General features: G+C 38.3%; 1 protein-coding gene across 1 annotated transcript; it reads right to left on the reverse strand.

Annotated features, from left to right (window-relative positions):
* Positions 1-15,046: 15,046 nt before the first annotated feature.
* RNF182 (ring finger protein 182) lies at positions 15,047-21,406 on the reverse strand. Its single transcript, XM_058832735.1, has 2 exons — positions 21,343-21,406; positions 15,047-16,096 (listed from the first exon to the last, which is right to left on the reverse strand). The coding sequence occupies exon 2, from the start codon at positions 15,889-15,891 to the stop codon at positions 15,154-15,156; it is 738 nt and encodes a 245-aa protein (XP_058688718.1). The 5' UTR covers positions 15,892-16,096; positions 21,343-21,406; the 3' UTR covers positions 15,047-15,153.
* Between the last annotated feature and the right edge of the window lie 4,264 nt (positions 21,407-25,670).

Consider the following 25,670-nt stretch of genomic DNA (forward strand, 5'->3'; position numbering starts at 1 on the left):
GCAAACACAGAATAACACCCAGCTCAAACTTACACACTTTTAGCTTGGTGTGGTTTTCCTGTTTATTATTCTCTCATTTTTTTTAAAAAAAAGACACTCTTCTTCTTTCTCTAAGAACTGTAATCATTATATATTCTAGAAATAAAGAGCCACTGCTACATCCTGCATTGTTTTTATCTGGGACGTCTCTGGTAAATGAACCAGACCTTCTTGAAATAAACTGTATTCAGAAGTATAGAGCTAAAGGGAGGAGCATTTCAAGAAACAATTAGAACCCATTTTGAAAATGCAAAGACATAAAAATAAACAAAGCAGCCAGCCTAAATTGGCTTTGATCCCCTATGCTCCAGCACTGCTTTTTGATCAGTGGCTTTTCAGTGAGGTAGAAGGAAGTTTTTATCAAAAATATTCCTGTAATTTAGGCACTGTAATGACCAGCAATCTACAGGCTTTCTGGACTCAGAGAGGTTAGGTAACCACCTTTTTGTTCAGGTCCTCATTCTCTATCATTTTCATTCTAAGCATCTAAGACAGAATGTCACAGAAATCTATGGATTGATTTCTATTTGAGCTGATTTAAACAATGCTAAGTGCTGCAAATGTATCTATTACTATCTTTAAACATCTCCATAATGAGCAGGAGTATATCAGTGATTTACACCTCTTCTGTTACCATCATCCACACTAATAAAGGACTCCAAAATCATCTGCATCTCTTGACAAAAGTGTTTTGTTTTCACATGTTCCATATAAAATTTGTTGGTTATTTGTAAAATGCAAATGAACTGTGGCCAGGTAGATAGATTTATCTTACCATAATATTATGACAGTTTACTTAATCATTTTATTGTGTGAACTGTGAAGATTGCTGCTGCTGTGGAAACACAGCAGAAAGCTTCAAGAATGCACTTAGGCAGTCAGCACCTGTGGAAGGTAAAAATGTGATGCTTTGTATTGCTGCTGTAGTCTTAAGGGGGGAAAAAATGGATGATCTAAAAAAAATCCCCCAAAGACTCATTAAGAAGGATTTTATTTGCACATTAGTGTATTGTGCTAAATTTACTTACTAATTTTGATGTCAACAGCGACCAGTACTAATGAAAAGCTTATGCAACACCAGCAAATTCAGTGAAATAAAAATACAAATAAAACCCCACATTTTAAAGAGTTAGATTACACCAAACTATAATTACTAATTCAGGATTACACAAGACTATAATTAACAGTTCAGTGTTACAAACACTACCAAAAGGCAACTGATGACACATTTGCAGTATACACAAACACCATTGCTAGCAAAGTTTTGATACCATATGGTTTTTTTTCCTCTTTCTAGTAGTTCAAATGGCTTAGGTAAACTGAATGTCAGTAGGGAAATCTAGCTTGGTTAATGCTATCTACTGTGTTCCAGTTCAAGACAGGTTTAACATGCTGTTTAAATTCACCCCTGTCTAAAAATAAATTTCCAAAACATATGCTTGACAGTAGCATGTGCTAAGACCCCATCTCTTACAGCAGCACACACATGAATATTTTCCTGACTTAGAGCCACAAGGATACAATCCTCATTTTAAACCCCTTCTGAGCAAGGCAAATAAGAATTCAGAGTCACCTCACTAACAGGAATCTTATAATGTAAACCACACTTCTCTCCAAAACAAATCAAATCAGAGGCCAGTTTTATTCACTTGTAGTCAGGCCTTATGGAGACACTATTGTGAAGATTCAGAGCTGATCTGGTTCTATAAAATTGTGAATTCCCTGCCTTTCATGGATGTTCTAATTGTATTTTAGAAAGATGGCAAGGGATACCAGTCTTAACTGGAAGTTATTAATTATGTAAGCTGAACAACAAATTAGATGCATAAAAGGAGCTAATTAAAGACAGCTGGAGGCCAATGGCAGGATTACCTGATGTAGTAGACTGTGCAAACCCCAAATTCAAATAAGTACTCCACAGGGAAATGCTAACCCTGATACCTTTCTAGGTTCTGCTGTGGGCTTTCAATACTGCTGACCAATTCATGGCACCATTTGCCTAAGAGAAGTGGCAGGGCATGTAGACCTATTTAGCAAAGTAACTTAGAAAGATAAAAAACCTCAGTGCTTAACAGGGGCCAGCCTTGCTGCAGGAGGACTCACCCATGAAGACTCGCAGGACTCAAATCTGTCTCCATGAAGACCCAAACCTGTCTCCACCTCCTTTCCATTTCTCTTTGCAGTTTCAGGGTGAGCTGGTTAACAGCATAGGCTCAAATATCACCATTATGAGTAAGGTCCATTCTTATCTGTGGGATTGGATCGGGAAAGAGGAATACCTGTGTCAGATGGATCCCATGAGACTGCAGTGGAAGCTTTCAGAGGATCATGCCGGTACAGTGCTGGCCTCACTGATTTACTGCCTCAGCTTGTACAGTACAAGTCTCTGATCCTAATTTGCAATGCAGCATTTGTATGTGTGTGTTGCTGCATCATGCTGCAGCTTTTGTGCTTCCTGTTTTTCTACCACTTCTGGCTCAGAGATGGCCCCATTCTGGTGAGCAATGACACAGCTTCAGCCAATCATCCCTGTGCCCATTGAGTTGTAGCTGCCTGATACAGGTGGGGAGGCAGACATCAGAGATTCCCAGGCTGGGAAACCTCCTTAGGTCACTGTGCTAGAACAGCAGGTCCCCTCAGCAAATCTAAATGACCTCTCTGCTGCCTTCTCTAAGACACTTTCCTGAGTGTTGGATTTCTAGGTTTACCATTTATGCACCCCGTGGTTTGTGGTAACTGGAAGTTTACCCAAGACCAGTTTGTTGAGGCTCCTTTTTCAGCACCATGGAAGTTTCGGGTAGGAGCAGAACTCACCTGTGTGGCAGGCAGATCTTCCCTTGCACCTCCTTCTGGGATCTAACAAGGTGTTTTGGGAATGCACTTTGCCGTCCTCCATCCTCCATTCATTCTTCATCCCCTGCTGCTGCAGCTGCAAGGTGCATTTCTTTGACTGTGTCACCATAACATGTTACGTTTTTAAAGCATGCTGGTGGGTTTTCACTGCCGTCCAGTAGATGTAGGAGGCATCCTATACACTCACTCCCCTACCCACAGAAAAGAAAGGAGAAAACCCCATCAGTGACTTCAGTAACATCAGGCACTTCATGTACAGGCACATCTTGGTGTGGTGCTGTGCCTGAGGATAGATGGAGTGTACAGCTTTTCACACCTGAGGAAGCTGTATGCTCCTCCCTTGGTTTGGGGAAAGGGAGCACTCTTGATACACCATTTTAAATTTTTGTTCTCTCTCTGTTAGCCTGCAGCATTCCCAGAAAGACTTCACACTGTAACAGAGCTCAGATAGATCACTGGTCCTATCTCTGTCTGTGTTCTTTGAAGACAAGCTATCATCTCTGGTTTGCAATTAAGATGCTGTAGTGGGACTAACAGCAGGAGCTTCTGGTACACTGAGCTACTGAAGCTTTTGCCAGCTCGAAGAATTCAAAGGTGAAGTCGTACAGCAAAGCAACTGGAAAAAAAACACTCACAAAAATCTCTTTCAACAGTCGTGTGTTACAAAAACTAAGTAAAGCTGAAAGAAGAAATTACATACTGGAAGTATTTTTAACTTGCTGTTTATATGCAAACATATTGTCTATGTTTATGTACATATTTATATGTTTATTCTGCTATATGCAGTAGATAAATTGTTAACTGGAAAGAATTTTAAATATATTAATGACACTGCTTTGATCTGCTCTTTTCCCTTTTCTCTAACCCTTCTGGTATTTGATGGTGGGAATACAGGAGTAACTTGTGACTTGCCTGCAGCTAAATTACCTATAAAATTTTTTGCACAAACACATTGGTGGTTGGGATATCTGGGTGCAGGGAGAAACACTCATTACCATTGTAAAATCTGAGCACTATTCTCTGTGCTAAAAGAATAGATTCATGGATCAAGAAGAGTTTCACTCACATCAAGAACTTAAAAGAGGCAAATGTATTGCCATTCTTTGAATATACCAACACACCTACCCTCACTGTGTTCTTTAATGTTTGAGACTCTGCGTGGTGGCTTTAGATTACTTTTGAAATGCAATTTTCACATTCTTGTTTGCTTTTACTGATATCTTAATACAATATAAAGCGCTTGCCAGAAACAATCCTTCTCTGTCAGACAAAGGCACCAAAGTAAACATTCCTTGATTTGTGCTTGGCAGCTGTTGAAGTAAACCCATGTCAATAGGAAACTTCTTTTACTACAGATTTACTGAAACAATTGGTTATTAAATGAATCCTAGGTGATTTAGAGGCATGCAATTCCTACAGTGTATTTTTTATAGTAGATTTTTCCCTTCATGCTTTTAGCTTCACCTTGGATTTTTCTTTTACCATAACAAGTATAGAATTTTTCAATCATTTACAGACAATCATGGTGGGAGCAATGGGTAGTCCTGCATCTACCTTCAAGTATAAAAAGTGGTTTGAACAGGGGAACCGCAGAGAGTTGCAGGGAGCTGATCAATCACTAATTCCCTGCTCCTACCCACTCCTCTTTGAAAAATATAAACATATCTGTCTTTTCCCTTCTTCCTGATATTTTTAAAGAGGACCACTGATAGGTCTGAGATATCTTTAACAGGATCTTTAGCCTAGGAAAAACTCATCTGACATGCCTGATTGGAGAGCCTCCAAGCTAACCAGTGACAGTCTCACTTTTTCTTGCCCACTTTTACCTGTCACTGGCATTAATTTTACAAGCCATTTGCTCAGAGACAAATTTTCCTTAAGGAAGACTGATGCATAAAGAGTCTTTCCAGAAGGCTTTTCAGTTCAGGATGGGGCTTGAGTCTTCACTAGCCTCCATCTCCCAGTTTCACCTCCCCACCACACAGCTGTCCCTACTCATTGTACATCACTGTTCCCTCTGGGGGCTCCACTCCTGCTCCCCATTTCCCTTTGCTTCCCTACGGATGCTGCCCTACTCTTTCCAAGTACCAAAGCGCTGGAACAGCAGCACCCACATTACCCTGTTTATTCTATCTGGGTTTAGAAACCACCACTGACCAACATGAAAGGAGGTCTGAGAGAGTTTTGTAGTCTTGTAGTCTGAGGGTGCACTCACAAGCAAGAGCAGCATGTGTGGCACAGGCTGCTGGGACAGCCACCTGCAGAGATGACATGGGACATTTACCTTATTCTTCTCACTTTATGATGTCCAGAAACCTGACGTCTCCATATATGTCAAAATTGCTTTTTTTTTTCTCTCTCTAAAAATAATCATTCCCATTTCAGATAAATTTGCTGCAATCCAATACAACCTTCAGGACACCAAGCAACGAGGCAGGTAGCAGAGAGCTGGGAGAGGGACAGGCAAAGAGGGTTACAGTGCTGGCATCTGGAAAAGGAGGGGCTGTGTTCCAGGATTCATATATCTTCAAGCTTAGAGGCTCATGAGATCTGGATATCAGAAAGCTGATCAGTTCTGGGCCATCCCTCAGCTTAACAGAGAAAAAGGAAGCAAAGCATAGCAGGGAAGGTCTTGCAATTTGAAAAATAAAGAAGCACTGCATGAGTTTTATATCTAGACACCACTAAACCAAAGTCTCATCCATTCAAAATGAAAAATACACCTGTGGCCACATACTGGCTGATGTGAATAAATCTTCCTATTCTACCCACTTCTACAAGGTTACATACCATGCCCCTGTGAGTTGCACTCCCTTATGGTCTAGCTACACCTGAAGCCAGCAGAGTTACACAACACACTTAGTCCTTGCAGTCCTGCTAAAAGAAGGAATAATTCATGCTGGGGGATGTGTGTTCACTGAGCAGCTCCATTTCCCTGTGCACGTGTGTGTAAATCACAGCCATGTCCCTCGCGACCAGACTCCACCGACACCTCTCTGACAACACGAGGGACAACCTTGCAGCTGGCAGCCTCCAAAAGCAGCAAACACTGGTGGACTCAGGCTTTAGAGGTGCCTCGACTAAGGGTTTCCAGACAAGAACATCCTTCTCTAAACCAGGAATCAGCCCCTTTTTAATAACAGTCAGCTGGCAAGGCAAGAAAATGTAGGGCTCCAATGCAAAATACATGCTGCAAACTACTTTCTGGCTGCTACCTGGAATGTTTCCTCATACATGCTGTCATTTTATTTTAAAAATACATGGTTAAGTGATCATCTAGAAATTTGTCTAGCTTTCATTTAGTTTCTTTGCAGTCTTCCTTTACACAAAAGATTTTACATACTTGTGCAATAAACAAAAATATTCTGTCTATTTGTTTAAAACACTGTGAAATACTCACATATACATACATCACATACTCACCTTCAGTCTATTTTTTAAACTGTTCCAATGAATAAAAGGTATAAAAGCTGAAAGACCTTCAAACCCAGACATTAAAAACATGCTTATAATGACAAATCTTTACTGAAAAATTAAAGTTTTATTGAGTGAAACAATTGCTTTTACATTAGTACTTCATTATTTCAGATAGGAATGGTTATATTCTTGTCATTTGCTACCATGTCATAGTTTCCTTGTCTGCAAGATTATGGTAGATTTCATCATTCCACTCATGAAATAAACACAAATAAAAAGAAGTTCCCACACTATGACTTTTCCTCATAAATATGAAAAAGACAGTTCTAGAAGGCAAAGTTACAGCAGTCAAACTCATAAAACTCATGTCACATTTGGTAAGCCTCAATTTGATATGGAATTTAAAACCTATGGATTTTTGGTGACAAAGTGAAAAGTAGAATGATATATGATTAAAACTTCCTATTTTCAAGTGTGTTGGATTGAGAATTTCACTCTACAATGTATCCATAATTCACTGGAGTGCACACACACATTGTTCACATTCTACCTGTCTTTCTGCATTATTTCTGTAATCTCTTGTAGAAGATCAACAGCTGTTTGCCCTCTCCACCTAAGCCCTACTGTGTGATCAAGCCTTTTTCTCAATTTTCTTTTTTCTTTTCTTTTCTTTTTTTTTTTTTTTTTAAACCCCTTATCCCTCCCCACATTTTCAGCACCTACTTGTGGAATTTCATCAACTACCTGCAAGATTCATGCAGCCTCACTGACCTGGTTTTATTATTGTGTTTAATTACCAAAAGAAACAAAAAAAGTCATTAGAGATTTGCAGCTGACTCTGGAGGTGCCCTAAAAAGTTTCACCCTCAGAATTTCATTCTTTGATGAGAAAAAATAAACTCTAACTAGTTTTAATGCAATAATAACATTTCCTTAGAATCATGCAGTTTTTCTAACTATAAGATGGGACACTAATGTAAAGAGCATCAGCATGAAGACCTCCAGGGGCTGCAAGGAGCCTTCTGTGAGGCCCAGGACAGCCAGATGCTGAAGTCCCAGCTTATATCTGGTAGGACATCTGAAGGAAGAGACCTCAAACTTTTGCCCTACTTGGCAAAATGAAGAACACAATGTAATGGGCTTACTGTCTAAACAGTATCATTATTAATAATTTTATCTGAGACCTCTTCTTGGAATGAAGAAAGAAGGACATGAAAAAGGCCACGGGTTTTATGGAAATGAAAGATTCAGTAAAAGGTGTTTAAAAGTAAAATGTATAAAAAAAGCTCTGGGCATTAGTTTGGGATGGCTGCAGCAAGTGGGTGAGGTAGGTGCCACCACTATGGCAGAGAGAGATGATGAGTGGCTGCTCAGTCCAGCAATGGCAGGCCATGTGCTTTATAGAGCTAAAATCCATACAGTCTATGCCAAAATTAAATCAAATATTCTCTGGAATCTACTGTCTCCTGCACTCACATGAATCAGACAATTTAAACAGGGTTATTATAATGCACAGGATAAATACATGTTAGCGAGTTTATCAATGCACATCCATATAGTATATAAACCAACAATAATCAAGTGTAACCCCTCATATTGGTGCTGTCAGGGCCAATAAAAATGACAAAGTGCTTTCCATGGCTGTAGGAGTACAGGTGTATTATGTGGTCACATGGCCTATCAACAAATGGCACTAATTAGAATCTATTTCTAAATTCTTCATCCCATCTCAAAGCAAAAAAGAAGAAACAGTAGAAAAGGTTCAGGCAAGTGCAGTGGCTGGTGACGGGCATGGAAAGCCTGCTGCCTAAGGAGAGATCAAATAGACTAGGATGTTCAGCTTGGACAAAAGGCAGCTGAGGACAAGAATGAGGGATAAAACCATGATGTTAACACCTCCAAGGATAAATTAAGTTCTGAGGGGTGTAGAAAAAACAATGTGCCATCATACCTCAGAACTGCTTTCCTTATTGGAATAAGTAGGGCAGATGTAACAAGTATCTCAGGGGTTTTTAAGACAAGCAGACCTTTTCCACCAAGTGTAGAATTAAATTGTGGGACTCTATGCTGTGGGAATTTATTGGTGCCAAGACTGTAAGTGGGTTAAACACAACATTTAAAGGAATCCAAAGAAGTCCATAGGAAAGGATCAAACCCACAGACAGAACCTCCATCTCAAGAGATCTCCAAAATGTGGATTGTCATATATTAGAAGGTATATGAGGAGCTCTACATCCATGTGGGCTGTTCATATAGCTTTTTTATGTGCATCCACTACAGCTCTAGGTTAGAGACCCAACAGACCTCCCATCTGGCCCTGGGTCAACACAAAGCATAGCATCACGTTTTTAAAGTACCTTTTGATTGCAAAATCACATAAAATCTAGCTGCCCACCTAGGATTTCCTTAGTCACACTGCTCCTTCTTGTCCTTTGAGTGAGGCAGAGGATTATCTAATATGTTGTAATTAAATCAGAAATGCAGTTACTGTTGTCAAGACATGAGTCATTTTTCATGCACAGATCTGATTCCAGTGACACAGTTGCAAAGGCATCTTTTCAAACTCTATAACGCTGGAATAATTTTTTCTTCTGAGCTAAGCTGTCAGCAAAAACTGCTTAGCAGTGAGTGGCAATCAATCCAGCCTTGTCTCTCAACAAGTTAAAGAGTTTTGACATAGTGTGGTTCTCATCTAGAGGTTTGCTTATGAAAAGAAAATTCAAATGCTTTTTGAAAGTGTACTTTTAATAAAATCATCCACTTTTAGAAAGAAAAGCTCTATCCAAAGAAGTAGGGTGTTTGCCTCAGCACCTCTTGAAATTTCAGTAATATTGCCGTGCATGCACTTGGGAAGATGCACTTCTTCAGTTTCACTTGACATTCTTGACATTTTTCACTCCCTAATCCAGAAAGCAGTGCCAGCCGGGACTTGCCAGGAAATATACCCGCTGGTACATGGTACACCATCTCAGTGAAGTATTAGCTGCTCAGATCCTGGTTGCTTATCTCTTTTGTTACTTGAACAACAAGGATTACGAATTATTCAGCTACAGTATGAAATTATACATTTCCCAGATTTCATAAAAGTTAAAATAGTGGGCACAGAAGAAAGGGACTACATTATGCAGAAGAAAAAAATAAAATGAGATCAGTATGAGGCAAGTATTTCCTAACAAAGAAGCCTATTAAATGGCTGAAAAATCCCTTGTGGGAAGAGGTGGAGGCCTCATCACTTCAGATATTTAAAACCAGACTAGACAAAGCATTCATCTCTACAGGGGCAGAGGAAATGGATAAAATTACTTATTAGACTTCTTCCTATCCATCTCTGATTTCTACAATTTAATACATTTTTTGAAATAAAAACCGCATTTGTATAGCAAAAGGCAGAAAAACAAAAAAACATTTTCTATTTGTAGTGTTGCCCAGCACAATGAAATTTGATTTAAAATTAAATTTATGCTACCAATTCAGACTGCAAGATGACTTCTCTTTGTTTAAGGTCTAACACTGAAAGCTTTGCTACTGTCACATGTGTCTCTAAAAAGATGATTTACTGTCCCCAGACTGGGGATTTATTCTGTGTGCCAGAATTCTTTGTGAACTATGATGGTTCAACTTTGACAGAGGTGGCTAATGCTAAAGGAAGAATGGTGCTTTACAGAAAAGTAAACAGGGTCTGTGCCCAAGGCCTGGCAGACTTATCAACTCCTTTGGGAGTCCCCAGTGCTAAATATTTACTGATGTCACTCAAAGGATAACATCTAGTCTGCTAGTATGAAAGTAAAAAGACTCTCAGTCTCTTTCTATCACTTTGAATATCTTAAAATTATTTCAAAATTCTGTTCTTCTTCCCCACATTTTTCTTTTCTTTTCTTTTCTTTTCTTTTCTTTTCTTTTCTTTTCTTTTCTTTTCTTTTCTTTTCTTTTCTTTTCTTTTCTTTTCTTTTCTTTTCTTTTCTTTTCTTTTCTTCTCTTTTCTTCTCTTTTCTTCTCTTTTCTTCTCTTTTCTTCTCTTTTCTTCTCTTTTCTTCTCTTTTTTTTTTTTTTTTTTTTTTTTTAAATCCATGAAGGCACTACTCAATTTAAAATGAAGTGCACTGTCTTGCTTTGTAGAAATAAATATGAAGGCATGGGAAAAAAACCCAACCCTGAGAAACCTTAGGATAGTCAAAATGTTTAAGAGTGTAACACTGTGGATCTTTCACTCTACCCGTAATCCATGGAGGAAGAGGAAATAATGTAAAGATGTAGATCTTTAAATCTAAATCTAAATCTAAAATAAAGATGTAGAACTCCTGTACAAGAAATCAAGATTCACAGCTGAAGTGAATCTGAGCAGTCCCAGAGGTAATGCAGGGGTAGGTGTTGAGCCATGGTGGCCCTCCGGCTTGGGACAGCCTCTCAATAATTTTGAATCAGCCAAGACAAGGAAGGATAAAGCCACATATTTTCCTTGCTTTGACATCAAACCTGTTTTAACAACATGCTGTTGCTGCTTACCCGCTGCACACTGTTCACTCTCGCATCCTGGCTGCAATTTGCCATATTTTCAGTATTAGCCTTGCTGCACTGGACTGGGCTGCAAACTCAGTGTAGTAGAAAAGATTGCTTCATTTCAAAATGCTGTTTATCCAGTCTCATGTAGACTGGTTTCATGAGATGGGGCAGAAAAGTAAGAGGAATAGTGAGTTTAATCTACCAGTAGAACTTGTTAAAATTAAGAAAAACAATGGCCCTGTACCCAGTAACAAGGAACTCCCTCAGAAACAACATCCGCCTTCCTGTGAACGTCCTCAGTTCCTCTTCCTCAGGTTGAAGTGTAGCCACTTAGGTGGAAAGCTGTGTTTTCCTGTTCTGCGCTTGTCTATCTGGCTGTGTGCCGCTGGACTCCACAGAGAATTCTCTGAATTGGAAGGGACCCACGAGGATCATAGAGTCCAACCTTTAAGGGAATGGTCCATACAGGGATTGAAGCCATGACCTTGGTGTTATCAGCATCATGTGCTGACCAACTTATCTGTATCTTCAGGTAATCAAGTCTGTTTGGAAGAGTCTATTTTTGGGTACATGGTAAAATACTGGCAACCCTGAAGTTTGCCAATAATGTTATCAGGACAAGGCTTTGCCTATTTTAACTGTTTTATATTAGCATATACATTGTTGTGGGCCTGTAATCAATATAGCAGGACCTACCAAAGCTCACAATGCAGCTGTCAAAGCCATCAGCCCTTACTTTGGCCACTCCTGTAGCTTTAAATAGTTAACATAACGGTGGGATTATGCCCATATCTAAGGATCTGATAAATTAGAATGAAGTTCAATACTTTACCATTTGGAAAGTAAATGTACTCTAATCACAGTAGTGAATTAATTTAATTACCAAATGAATTTTAAATCCCAGAAGGGCCAGTATGAAAAACGTCCAACTGTTTGCAGCAGCTCTACCCCAAAATATTTATTCAAAACAGCGCCTTTGTCCCAGGCATAGACAAAACCCGCTCTCTGCTTTGCTCAGCTTTTCTGTCAGCCTCACGTCCTATGTAAGAACCCACAGATTCTGTTAATTGCCCTTTGGGCGCTGGGCTCAAGCCACATCTGCAGAGCTTCATCCCTCACTGAGTCCTGCTCACAGGGTGGTCCAGATCAGCACATCCTTCCTAAGCTGTGCCCAGCAGCTGCTCCTGCATCATCCTGCCCCAGCCCTCAGGGGATATACCATGATATCATGCTGTAAATGAGCAGCTGGTAAGGATACAGTCTGCATCCATAGGATAAGCAGGAATTAAAAACAAAACAAAACAAAAATCTCATTTGGACTAAATTAATCCCGTAGTAATGAATTTCTAGCACTTATTGCTTTGGCTGAGTCATGTCTGGGCATAGCAGGAATAAATCCCACCGAAAGGGAATTGCCTTGGTGTGCAGGCAGTATTTTACAAGCCCAGGAGCCATTACTTTCCAAGGAGAGAAAAACAGTCAGAGAAAAGGAAGGAAAAGCAAGCAGAAAAGTAAGCAAGTCTTGATTTTAGCCCCATTTACATTGATTTCAGCACAGTTATTCCACTGCAGAGGACACAAGAGTTTTCAGTTCAAAGTCTAAAGGATGGTAGAGAATGAAAGTAAGGAAAGCATAATATCTGAAGTTCTTCTAGTCTCAGTCACACAGCAAAAATTCTTCTCCACAAATAATTGAGATTTATCTCCCAGCAATTCTCAATGGCCATTGTAAGTCATACAGGTAATTTATGACCCCAAAGCTGCAATAGCATGCTCTGGCTGAGTGGCAGCATAGCTGTACAATCAATAATGCTTTTGCACGCTTGCATCTTTGAGTGGGTTTGTATTGCAGCACAGCCTGAAACAGCAGCATAAATTTAATGGGCTGGCAGTCTGAAAAGTATAGAAGTATAACAACAGGTGTATTAATTTGTGCTGTGATGTGTAACTGATACCACTGTAATTTTGCTACAATTAGGCTCTGTTTTAAAACAGAGTATTTTAAAATACCTGGTGCTGGAGCTAAGATAATCAGCTGAAAATCAAAAGGAAAAGACAACAGGTAGCACTGTAGAGCATGTTGTGCAGAGGTAATTCATATATATCACACACTTGCAAAACCTATATCCTCTGTTAGCCCTTTATTAGAGACACTATATTCAGACAAATTGAACAAATCCTAAAACATGTAAACCCCTAACACTACAAATACATCTTTCCAGAAGTTATGAAGTTCTATAAAACCACACAGCTTTCTGTTTTTCTTTCTTTTTGACATGATTGTTGTTGGGTACTTAAAATTTATGAGTTCATAGATGAGTCAAACCTTGACTGGAGATGATTCTTCTTCTAACTACATGTGCTTTACCACAAACATTAAAAACAATTACTTAGGAACAGTATTTGCTAGGATTTCTGAAATATTTTAGGTATAATTATTGTCATTACAGAAAAGTCTGAAACATTTCCTTTAATCATTCAATACATAGCTCCATAACTCCATACACTTGAAAACTATAATTTCGCTGTAAGTTTTCTTCTTACATATGTGTCTATATGTACATACACACACATATATATGCACTATTATAAAATGAGTGTCAAGAAAAGCAGGACCTTTACATTTCCGCATTTTCTCTGTTTGCAATAGGAATAAAACTGCAGATACCACCTGTGCCATCTAGAAAAATTGAACCAGCTTAACTTCAAATCCTCTTGACAGGCTCTGCTTTTCCCACTGTCATTTTTTCATTCTTACCAAAGTCTGTTTGCTCTAAGGGTATATTGTTAGGCCATACATTCAATTTTCATGCAACAAACCCCTCTCCCTTTTACACTGCCCTGAAATGACTAAATCTTGTGCCAGACCCAAAAACCAGTCTTGCACTGCTCAACTCCACTCTGCTGTGCACAAGAAAACCAGTTTGCAGCTGTGGTGTTGCTAGACCTAGTTATACACATAAACATTAAATACTACTTATTTTTGTGTTCTTCCAGTAGTTCAAAAAGTAGCCTAAACCATGCAACATACAAGCAAGCCTTACAGGGCCTGATTCCATCTGTGGAATGGTAAAGTATCAGTAATTTCTCAGAGCTCCACTAACGGAGACATGCTAATTGCCACATCGAGATTGCTGTCAACTCACAGCGGTGACAGGGGGAGTTCAGAGTAGTAAGCATTTTGAAGGACTATGCCTTAAACAGAAACCTTCCCTAAGTCACAGTATCTCCTTACAATGCTCATTCTGTGAACTCAGAACAAAAACAAACAAACAAACAAACAAACAAGCAAAAGCCCAAGCCCAAAAAACCAACCAAACAAAACCCCAGTTAACCCCCAGATGGATTTTTTTTCTCGAATTTATATTAGTGATTGAAGATCTGTTTCCAATGGTTGGGAAAACAAGTCTGTCTTGAGTTCTAAAGTCACATAAGCCAAATTCTCCAGCACAGCTACATTAGAGTACATGTGCCTGAGGTTGGTCATCCATTAAGAAAGGACTGGTGGCTTGGGAATGTCACTAGTGGTGGTGGAAATGCTGGAGGGGAAGGTAAACATAACAGAGCATAGCTAGAGAAATCTGCAGAGCCCTGAACCCTCAAAGGGAAGCCTAAGGTGCGTACACTGAAGTAAGTGCACCTGGAGAACAGCAAACATGTGGCTGGGTCCCCAGAAGTACTCATTAGCAGGAATATTTCACAGTGAGCTGCAACTGTACGACAAGGAAAAATGGGATTCTCTTTGGGGAAAGTGTTCTGGAGAAAAGTTTTTAACATTCAAAAAAAAGTTGGCTTCCCACAAATATTTTTGTTATAACAAGAACAACAAAAAAAAAAAGGTAGTTTGTTTTATTCTTCTTACAGTATTAAATAATAAAGGGATTTAATTTGCTATAAATTATGATGTATTATAAATAACAGATATTTCAGAGCATGAGAAGCTTTGAGTGAAGAGATGCAGTACTTGTATCTGGAAGGTGTCTGCTACAGTAATTTCTTCCTGGGTGAATCCTACAGCCTGAACTGACTTGATCAAGCCAATACAAAGAAAAAGTCCTACTCATTTGAACAGTGGCAGCAGCAGAAGCAGCAGGCACCAAGTTTGGCAATTTTGCTTTATCCCTTTCTAAATTTCAGCCCTTTTATTTCCAACTCTTAGCTCAAGAAAAGCTCGGGGTGGGGGGGTCAAAATCAGTTGGAAAAAAAGGGACCATGTAACTGGGGCCACTGCTTCCATTTAGTGGGATGGACAGTAAGAATAAATAAGAATACAAAGAATACAAAAACAGGATAAATCAACTATGCTACACATCCGGTAATACACCTTATTTTACTGTATTTGTTATCAAGATGACATGCAGTCTAGAACTTCATGGCAAACACACTGGCAAAAGCCATAAATCATGAGAATAACAAGGCTCGAAGGAACAAGGCTTACAAAGACAACCCCAAGGGTGACTTTCTTGGATACCAGTAAATAAATCCCTAAAGGCAAGGAGCTAAAGTACAACAACCCTAGCAACCACACTAGCACCCGAATGGAGGTCTGGAAGAGCAAAGATGTGCAGTTCCACACTGTCCAGTTGTGGGACACAGTTGCAACAGAGTCAAAACTTGTAGGTCTGTAAAATTCCACCACTGGGGTTGAGTTCAGAGTCTGGGGACTTTCTCTTTGTACTTCCATGATTGTTATAACCAGGCAATTAGAAGAGGTGTGAGAAGGGCTAACCAGAGATGCCAGCCTTTTGGGAGTCAGCAACAGTTCTGTTGGGTTGTCTGGTAGGCACTTCTTTCCCTTTCCCCCACAAGCTAAATTCAGAAGGATGTTGTTGTCATCAGGAAGACTACTGACCTCATCGTCTGGCAGGCACGTTTCAAACCTGCAAAACGGGCACACTATGACTCCTTGTGGGGAATCACCAAAGTCTATGATCTTGCAAAGGCATTTGGCACACACTCTGTGACAACACTCCAGCACTTTTGGTTTTCTCTGTCGCAGGTTATAGCGGTTGTAGCAGATCTTGCACTCAAGCTCATCTGAGCTCTGGGTCTCCACAGACTCCTCTGGTAGTTGAGTGGTCATTTCTTCAGATGGTTTTTAGACTTGTGGAAAGAGAAGTCAAGGGATGAAGAGGTCACAGTCTAATTTTAGAACATTTTCCTATCACCCATCTCAAACAGAAAAAGAGGAGATGACTTCATCGAAAGACATCAGTAGACATCATCCATTCTCAGCTTCTGCTAGGGATTGTGCAGTGCATGTCCTTTACTCTGAGCCAGGCATCCATCTGAAAAAGCCAAAGTACAATTTCTGTTGAAAGCAAAGGCAAAAGCAGGAAAGTAAAGGGGAAGGGGAAAAGAAAGGGGAAAGAGGAAAATAGAGAGGGAAAGCTTTAGCAAATGAAATATGCCAGTTCTGCTTTTTATAAGATCAGCTTCCTTTGCTAAAACTACCTCTAAGGTTGCTTTTTTCTGTGGCATACGAGGCCTATATAACAGTCATGCTGATGAAACTTAGCATCATGCTGCACAGATTTATTTTAGAGTTGAAGCTCTGAGTGGCTCAGCCCATGAAGTTCTCAGCAGAAGCTGCAATCTAATCACTGATCTGTGACCATTTATTTAAACTCTGGTTTCTCAAGGAAATGAGACTTGACACCTGGAGCTTTTGGTCTTCCCTGGTAACTTGTGAACCTGCTGTCCAATTTCAAACAAATCAGCAGAGGGGCCACAGTACCGAAGATAATTAAGTTGCTAAAAAGAAATGAACACTGGCAGTTGGGTAGAGGAGAGATATTTATAATAAGTACCATTTATCCTGGAGGGCAGTGGGTGGTCAGCACACCCCAACCTCTGCTCTGAATGGGTAGCATGCTGCCTGTAGGTCAGCCAGAGAGGAGGGCAACCCAGGGCAAGCTGGTGATACTCTGGAGAAATAAAAAGTTTGGGGGAGTGGAATGGGTATGAAAGAGGTCCATAGTTATTGCAAAGAATTATGTGGGGACCTAGGTCAAATCTGGATTAGGCATTGTTAATTTTTCTGTTTGTGAAGCAGCCTGTTTCTTTTTCTCCACCCTGCTGCTGGACATATGAGTACAAAAATAAATATTCTTTAGCTTGCAAGAAATGTCTCCTTCAATGTGGCTGTGGTTTTGCCACCAGACACATCTGCCTCACTTAAAGAGATGTCATATTTTGTAACATGACTTCAGGAAACAGTGCGTTTATTATAAACAAAGCATTAACCAGGAGTATGTGCTCTGGGGATCAATAATCACCAGCATTTAAAAAACCAGCTCTTATCTGCCAGAAGATGAAAACTTCTCCCATATTCAGGCACATGCTCACAGAAATAAGGGCAGAGCTGCATTTTGCAGGTTCTCAAACTCATCCCTTCATTTCTAGAGTAGCAAGGAATTGCCCACAGTCAAATGATGGGCAAAGTCAGCACTTGTGTCCAGCTGCCTCTTGCATTATCAGTATCAGGCACAATGAATATGAAAACGTGGCCTATTTCAAGAAACTTATTTCTTGACTATTTGTTTTAGTAAATATGTGATTTCTTTCCCTTTCCACTGGGAAGTTATTACTTACTCCTAGCATTCCGATTTTTGTTTTTTTTTTTTTAGGTCAAGGCAGGAAGCAACTCTTTTAAGCAACGTGCTTCTTCTATCAATACATTTTACTTGCTGACCATCAGTGAAGTCTCTTTCATGGGCCTCTTGTTCTTACTGTCCTTTAAATATTTTCCATTGCTGCATATCCAGCAGAAGATATGAGAGACGTGGATATATAACTTCTATAAGCAACATAATTTGTAAAACTCGCCTCCAGGATTTTAAAACAAAGATGTAAACATCAGACAATGTGGTAATGAAAAAATCATGACAACATAGTGAAAAAACCACACACATTTCTCTAAGAATTGTTACAGACATGGCCCCCTTCCTATTCAATTGCTTCAATAACTCCTTGCCTGCCTCTTCCAATTTATGTCTTTAGTGCTCTAAAGGTTTTCATCTCTGCCTTACTGTTGTTTTTTATTATTTGTACTGTGGATAAATTTGTGGCATGTTGCATCAGGCAAAGCAAACGTAAGACCATCCACAATTTTCAAAGTGTACAAGCTAGACATCTTCTAAGACTGAAAAAGGACATCTTTTACAGAACTTACAATTTATCCTTTATCCTTCGTTACACTGTGTGCTTCCTTATTAATTTCTACTACTCTTTTTACTTCATTCCAAATATCATCTTCTAGATGGCTTTTAGGTAGATATAAATGTCACGAGATGCTAACTTTCCAAAGGATGAACAAACCACAAAATGGACCAAAAAAAGTGAAATGTCAGCCTACAGGAAGGCAAAGAACTGCTGTAAAATTAAGAAGCCAAACAAAAAAGTGATGGTTTTGGACTTTCACTTCTTGGGTATCATTTACCTTCTGTATCTGAGGTGAATTAGGATTACTAACAAGGTACTGTTAGTAATCTGCCGGCAAACATTGTCCTACAACATAAAATTAGATTCCTGATTAACCAAAAATCTTCTAAAATATGTGTCTGCTTCTCATGGAAAATTATGGCCTTTCTTTGAAAATTTCCAACTCAAAAAACCTTGATATTTTAGTGTTTATCCTTGTAATTAATATTTCCAGGCTTTTTACAAAACCCAACCCATTTTCCAAGCAATTCTATTCAGACATGGACCACCTCTATTTGAACCAGTTTTCAAATTGAATGTGTCTTCCTGATTTTACCTCCTTTAAGTGCCAGAATTTGACATTAATAGAAGGAATAACAAGTCTCTGGGACTAGCAATGTCCCAGATGCTAAACTGGGATCATTAGCTCAATTTCCAGATCACAGTGAACCTCCTATTGTAGTTTGTGTCATAAGCTATTGTACAATTTCTTTTCTATCTGTTTTTTAAATCTAATGTACTATACAAGAAAGTGTGACTTTCATCATCTTTCTCACTTCACAGAGTCTCAAAAAAAATATCCATCTGACAAAAGATTATTGATTGTTTTTTCTTCGGCTAACTTTAGATGTTTGGCTTCTCCTTACATGTTTTAGTGTGATACTGCTTATTACTATTTGTTATTTATACATCTTTTCCTTTGAAAATTAAAATTTAATCACTAGCTCCTATTAATGCTTTTCATGCATTTTTTACCCTCTCAGCTCTATGGGTGTTTCAGATGCTTCCTCTCTCTTTTTTGCTTTCCTGATTTCTTACGGAAATTTTTCCTTCTCAATATCCACTTTTCTGCTCTTCTTTTTTCTCTCCTGGGAACTGCCAGGAGTTTCTCTTTTTGGGTTTAATTAATGCTGCCCTGCTATTATATACATCACATACACTAAAAAGTTCTCTGATCAGAGACTTATTAAAAAAATATGGAAACTGAAGCTTTTAAAGAAATTTGGCTTCAAATTATTCCTATTTCTTGAGAAGATGAAGCATGTCTTGGGAAATATGGCCAGCCACTCCTTCAAGCAAGTTCTGATCTATATCAAAGATTTTCTAGCTGGTGTTTTGCATGCTTCCCAGATGAGAAATTACTGGTAGCAGGCAGGATAAGGAATTAAAGAACGGAAGAGGTTAACTACTGCCCCTGTGAATCCTGTTCCCTCACCAAAAATGTCACAATTTACATACTTCTACTTGTTGAGTGTTAAAAGCAATATTATGCAGGGAAAAAAAAAAAAAAAAAAAGAAGAGATCATGTCTATGTGTTCATGTTTTATCCTCCTCTTTGAGACACTTTTTTATGATGCCACAAGAAGGTATGTCCCTGTTATGTGTTCCATTAATATTTGGGCTATTTTAAATATTGAGCTACAACCTGCATGTTCTTTCTGACCTTGAAATCCAGGTGCAGTCATGATGAATCTAACCTCTTTCACATCAAGTACGAAAATTCTAAAGCACTGTGTTTATTTTTATTAATTCTGGTATTTGTCATGATTTTAAGCTGCTTCTTACATCCAGTTTTTCATCTGAACTTAGACTTGTCTCACCTGCTTGTTTGATACCAAGAGACACAAGTTATAACTAGGGAAATTTCAACTACAGATTAGAAAAAAAGAAAAATACACAAGGTATTTAAACACTGAACATATGTTAAGACAGTTGTAAATGAAATCTGCAACCTTACAGATATCCTTGTCTGGATACAACTCTGGTCAGGCCACTCTACCTTGGAACTGAGCCCTGCTTTGAGCAAAGGGAACTGAATTTTCCTGGAGATTCTTTCTAAAACAAATTATTCTATGATTCAATGTTTTACTATCCTGAACTCACTCTATGTGATGTGTTTGAAAAGCTGTATCTCTTCCTGAATAAAGAATCAGGCTGACAATTGTTTACGTAGATAAACAGCTCTCCTAGATAATAATTCTTTCACTTAACATATGAATTAATTTTTACAAAACCTAGAGTCCTGCTATCCTGTCTTCCACAGAATCTATCTGATGGGATCAACACAATGCAATTGCAGAACATTTCATTCTCGTGAGTATTATGTAGCACACAGCAGCTTTCTGAACAAAATATAAACTACTAGACATGTCCAATGATGACAGTATCCACTGCAATTTATTCAAGAACAAGCACATCCTATGACAAGCAAGAGTTCTGACTAAGCACCACAAGAGTGAATCCATCATTCCTGCTGCTGCTTGAGCTCTGACTCCCTCTCTTTCCATCGCAGTGTCACCCATCCTGTACCTTATGAACTCCTCTACTTGAAATTTTTACTAAAAAGGGAGAAAAGCTGAAGACAGAGAGGCATCTTCTGGATGGCAGAAGTCCCAAGCAGTCCCTACAGTGCTCCATGTGCCTGCTGGGGGGCAGTCCCAGAATCAGGGGGAATTACTTCCATTGAGGGTGAGTGGAGGTGACCCACAGAACCAGAGTGAATCAATAATAGCAAGCCCTTATGCATGACCCCACACACAGCCAGACAGAGCGCAGTGGATCATCAGCCCAAACAGGCCACTGGACATTGATTGACTTTGTCCTAATCACTGCTCTGGAACTGCAGACTTTCTTCCCAGGCATGGAAAAAAAGGTGAATGGGCTGTGCAACATGTTATGGCCCTTTTTTGCACTCATCTATCAAACACTGCATAGACAAAGTGCTCTTACGAGAGGCCAGAAGCAATTACTTGTAGATGAAACTCCCAGTATTGGAGCTCAGTCATGCTGACAGGGCAAATTAGATTGGAAACTTGTGCCTCCCCTCCCTAATGGAAGATCATCTTTGCCCAGTTCATCAAACCAATCTTTTATCATTCATCTCTCACACTCTTTTTTTTTTTTTTCTGTGAAGGGAATTTGCCAATATTTCACATATGACCTAAAACAAATATATGAGCTCAGCAACTTCTGTAAGATATCATCCATGGACCTACAACATGTGACATTTTCAAAGGTTTAAAAAGTTTCCTTTAAATACAAGCTGAGCATATTTAGGAAAGAAGAGAAGGAAAAACAATATAGATAGATAAATAAACACACTGAAACTTACTTTCCACGAAAAAGAACTTCTTGCAAAGGTTCACTTGCAGGGAACACAATAAATGCCTTTTCTTCTCCACATGGGCAAAAGCTGGTAGAAAGGAGGGAGACAAAATTAGTAGAGCAGGAATACAGCTGGGAGACTTTTCAGTCTATTTTCTCTAAAAGAGAGGAATGAATCCAACTTCTCTAGTTTGGTTAGAAATAGCCATATGTTGAGATTTCTGTTAAGAGAAATATATTGGGTAAATCTCATTTACTAAAATTATTTCTGTAACATAATCCAGTTTTCTTTACAGATCTGTTGTTGATTTTAAGTCTCTTTCAATATTATGTGCTAAACACTCTGAAGTGCTATCTCTTCTAGCAACCACATATTCACAAATGTTAGCAATTCACTAAAAAGAAACCCAACCTAAAGGCAGAGCATCGGAAGAGATAAACTCTGAAAGAAGAGTTTTAAAAACATATTGAAATACTTTCCTTCACAAATGTCACAGAAGCTCTTTGATGACTTCTACTTTTCCAAACATAGTTCAGTCTCTTCTCCAGCAAAGACCAGAAAGCAAAGACCATCTCCTGTGGACCACTGCATTCATGTTGGAGGAGCTTTGCTGCATTCTGACTCAGCAGGAAATGCCCATCACACTAGATTTTTCCAGCTTGTGCTAAGCACAATGCAAAAAAAAAAAAAAAGCAAAAAAACCCAAACACCCCAAACTGCTTTACTAATCTGACATTTGAATGGACAATGTTCAAAGTGCCAGCAGCTATCACATGTTCAACCTGTTTCATGCCACATTTCTGCTAACAGTGGATGGGTTTTAACAATGGGCATTTCCCTGTCAACTCAAATCAATGCGAGACTTTGCACAGGAGTTACAGAATGTGATGTACTGATCCATGCTTGGCTTATGGTCAGCTGTGTAAACTGCTATGAAAAATGCCTCCATTCTTTTCACAAAAGCTTCGTTTTCAATGGCATAGGTAATGAGGTTATTCCTCCAACAAGTATGCATGAAAGAGAAACCCCACAACATATATAGCAAAAATTTGTGTATTATTGACTTCTGAGACTAATATAAAAAAGCATTCTTATCAGAAGTTATTGTTACAATATTTAGACTCTTTGCTCGCTCTCTCTCAATCCTCTACAATAATGTCACAAAAATGCAAAACACAGAAAATTACAGTTTTTCATAGTTGAAGTGGAATTCATGGGTCTCTAATTATTTAGTATGAGAAGTCATGTAATATTAATGCGCCATCTCATACTAAAAAAAAAAAGTTCAAGTCTTTTTAAAAATTATTATTCCTCCTCCCCATCCTGTTAAGTAAGCAGGGAGATTTTAGTGTAACAGGGTTCACTTAATTCAGTGTTCGACACAGGCTCTTAGGGTACTTTTTACATCCTTTGCCTGTACATATTCAAAATCATAAGACGCTTATTTCCTATTAACAATATAATTTGTAATACTTCTTTGTTATTCCAATAACTCATTTTATGTGTCAGGTAGTAGTGGAAAATGGTCTTAATACACAATAAAACCCTTATTGAAACCCTACTATTCTCAATTACTTACTTTCTAGCTACAGGCTGCTACAGTTTTGATATGAATCCTGCAACTGTGGTGTAGAAAAAAATGTTTTATTATTTAGGCTTGTAGGCAAAAACAAAACCTCTTCCAATATTTCTTAAGAAGAAATTTTCCCTCATATAGAATTCATGAGCTATTTATATAGTAATATGCCAAGTGACTACTCAATGTGACATACGGTTGTGGGTTGCTTTGTAGCTGTTTAAGAATAAAACTAATAAAGGACAAAGGATCTGAGCTTGCATTAGCTGTCTTGATTTAAACTGGCTTAATTAGATTAAATCAATAAGTAAAAAGAGATGGCTTGAAATTTCTATCTAGAGGTAACATTTAATTTTGGAAATAGGCTAGTTAAACAGAATTAATTCCTTTAAAATTATTTTTAATTCTTTCACAACCTACTTACTTGGGCCATTTAGGCATTTTCTCCTGCAGAGTTTTCTCACTGCCAATGGCTTTTCCTTTATGACCCTGAAACCAGTAAGTGATCTACTCCAGTTAATATATATTTCACAAAAGACCTTACTACTATTTCAGGGAAAGGTTAGACATTCTACTCTTTGGTAGTCAGGGTGGGTTTATCAAATAAGATAGAGTTGTGCTTTTTGCTTTAGTGCTTGTGCCCTTTAGGAGCTCTTCTGAGAGCTGAACAGACTGTAGGACATTGGTTCTAGAATATGACTTGAAAAGACACAAAATTATAAATAAATAAAAAGCTTCCCAGTATTTCTTAATATAGGCATAAATATTTAATCATATGGCCTACAGATATGTCTAGCATTTATCTTTATATTAGACACTATTAAAAGCCAATATGATTTTGTATTAGGTTTCGGAACACATGATGAGAGCACCACAGAATTTTAGATCCTTGCTTTGCTTGCTACTGTATGCTTGAATGTAAGTAATTAAAATAACTCCAGAAATACAAGAAAATAACTTCTGCTTTTTAAATACAAATTGCTTCTAATATAAGATATTGCTATACTCAAAATGCAATATCCCCAGAATATAACAGAATTCTCTCTCTTTGGACATATTTTTTAGGTTATATCATTTGGGAGAGACCAGATCAGACAAAATGACAGAAAATTTATCTTGATTGCATCATTCAGTGAGAAATTCCACTCCACACAGGGGAATCATTTTATTGCATTGTAAGTTCCAATTAACCTTCAAAATAGGATTTAATAGAAAGTAAGTTTGGTATTAGCTTTGTCCTAATGGAGCTGAAAACAATCCCAGAATAGGCTAGAAAATAAGCTGTACTTCTTCCTTTTTCTATTGTCATTAAGAAAAATCCACCTAATACAAGTATGTTTAACTTAGTACATTTTGTTTCAGACATTTCTGAGGATATGACTATATATAAATATTTTACTATATTACCTATTTTATGGTGATAGTGCACACAGGAAATAAAAAGGGTGGGCATTACACAAGGCAGTACTGCTACTGCATTTTATGTATTCTTTACATAAATTTGGTAACTCTGCTTTAACTACTTTTGCTCAGTAGCTTTAACTACTACTCAGAATTTACATCTTATCCTGCACAAAAAGGAAATGGTAAAAAAACAACAGCAGTTACTTCAGTCACAAGTATATTTGAAAACTCTACACCAAAATAATCCAACTCCAATACAGATTTCCACTTACAAAACACATTTTCAGACCTGGTCTTCTATCATATCCTTTTTGCAACACCAGCAGCTGATGCTGCAAATAGTCCCAATAGCCTGAAAAGTGAGAGGGGTCTGAGGAAACAATACTCTAACCTGGATTCAGTAAAGTGTAATTTAAATATTTCATTTAGTTCTCCTAAAGCACACACCTAAAAATAGTTATTTCTGGGATAAAGATTATTCTTATTTTAGCAATACAGCTAAATTGGCATATAACCCCTCCTCAATTGACATCATTATATCTATTATTATTACATCATTATCAGCACTAGAATTTCAATGTAACCAAGAATTTTTTTTAAAAAATCTTACTGATGTATTTAAAAAAAGAGCAAACACAAAACACTCAGATGCTATAAAAAATACTATATTAGTAGACGTGGTTGACATGCAATAAAGTTGTGTGTCTTCAACTGCATTCATGGGAAATGAACAGTCCTAATAGACAAGTGTCAGCGAGGAGATGTTAACTTTGACAGAAACATGTTCTGCCCTCTCACAGAAGGTTTGCAGAAAAATTCCATTTGGCCTGATTGATACACAATATGCAAACAACAGTAACTGCACGCACATCATTCTAGACACAGGTACGTGAAATAAAATTGCAGGCATTGAAAAAGCAGATGGAAGGAGTGAAATTAATTTGTGACATATGATATGCAGAGCTTTTATTCTATTCCTTTAAGGAATACAGGAATCACGTGAAACAAAAGCAGCTTTAAATATTAGTCTGGAAGTATCTTTGAAGCTACTGGTGATGATCTGGGACTGTCAGAGCTCCATAAATTGCTAGACCACCAATGTCAGAATCGCTGGAGTGTTCTGCTGGTGAGACTTGCTTAACTCAGATTAATGCTTGTAAAGCAATTAAACTTCAGGGGGACTGATATGAATTGCTCAGCTTTAACATGTTATTTAGCAGTGAAATGTGGTAATATTTTTACCCATTCTGAACTGTCAGTGAAAGAGTTGAAGTGCTACTAGATGGAATATTTCAAGCAAAGGGCAGAACACTTTTGGGCTGAGACTCTATATACAGTCCCCTTTGGACTGGAT

The sequence above is a fragment of the Poecile atricapillus genome, chromosome 2 (assembly GCF_030490865.1).
Source record: "Poecile atricapillus isolate bPoeAtr1 chromosome 2, bPoeAtr1.hap1, whole genome shotgun sequence".
NCBI lineage: Eukaryota > Metazoa > Chordata > Aves > Passeriformes > Paridae > Poecile > Poecile atricapillus.

Excerpts from the sequence above, each read along its gene's own strand:
- RNF182 (XM_058832735.1), bottom strand. The coding sequence starts at position 15,891 with ATGACCACTCAACTACCAGAGGAGTCTGTGGAGACCCAGAGCTCAGAT.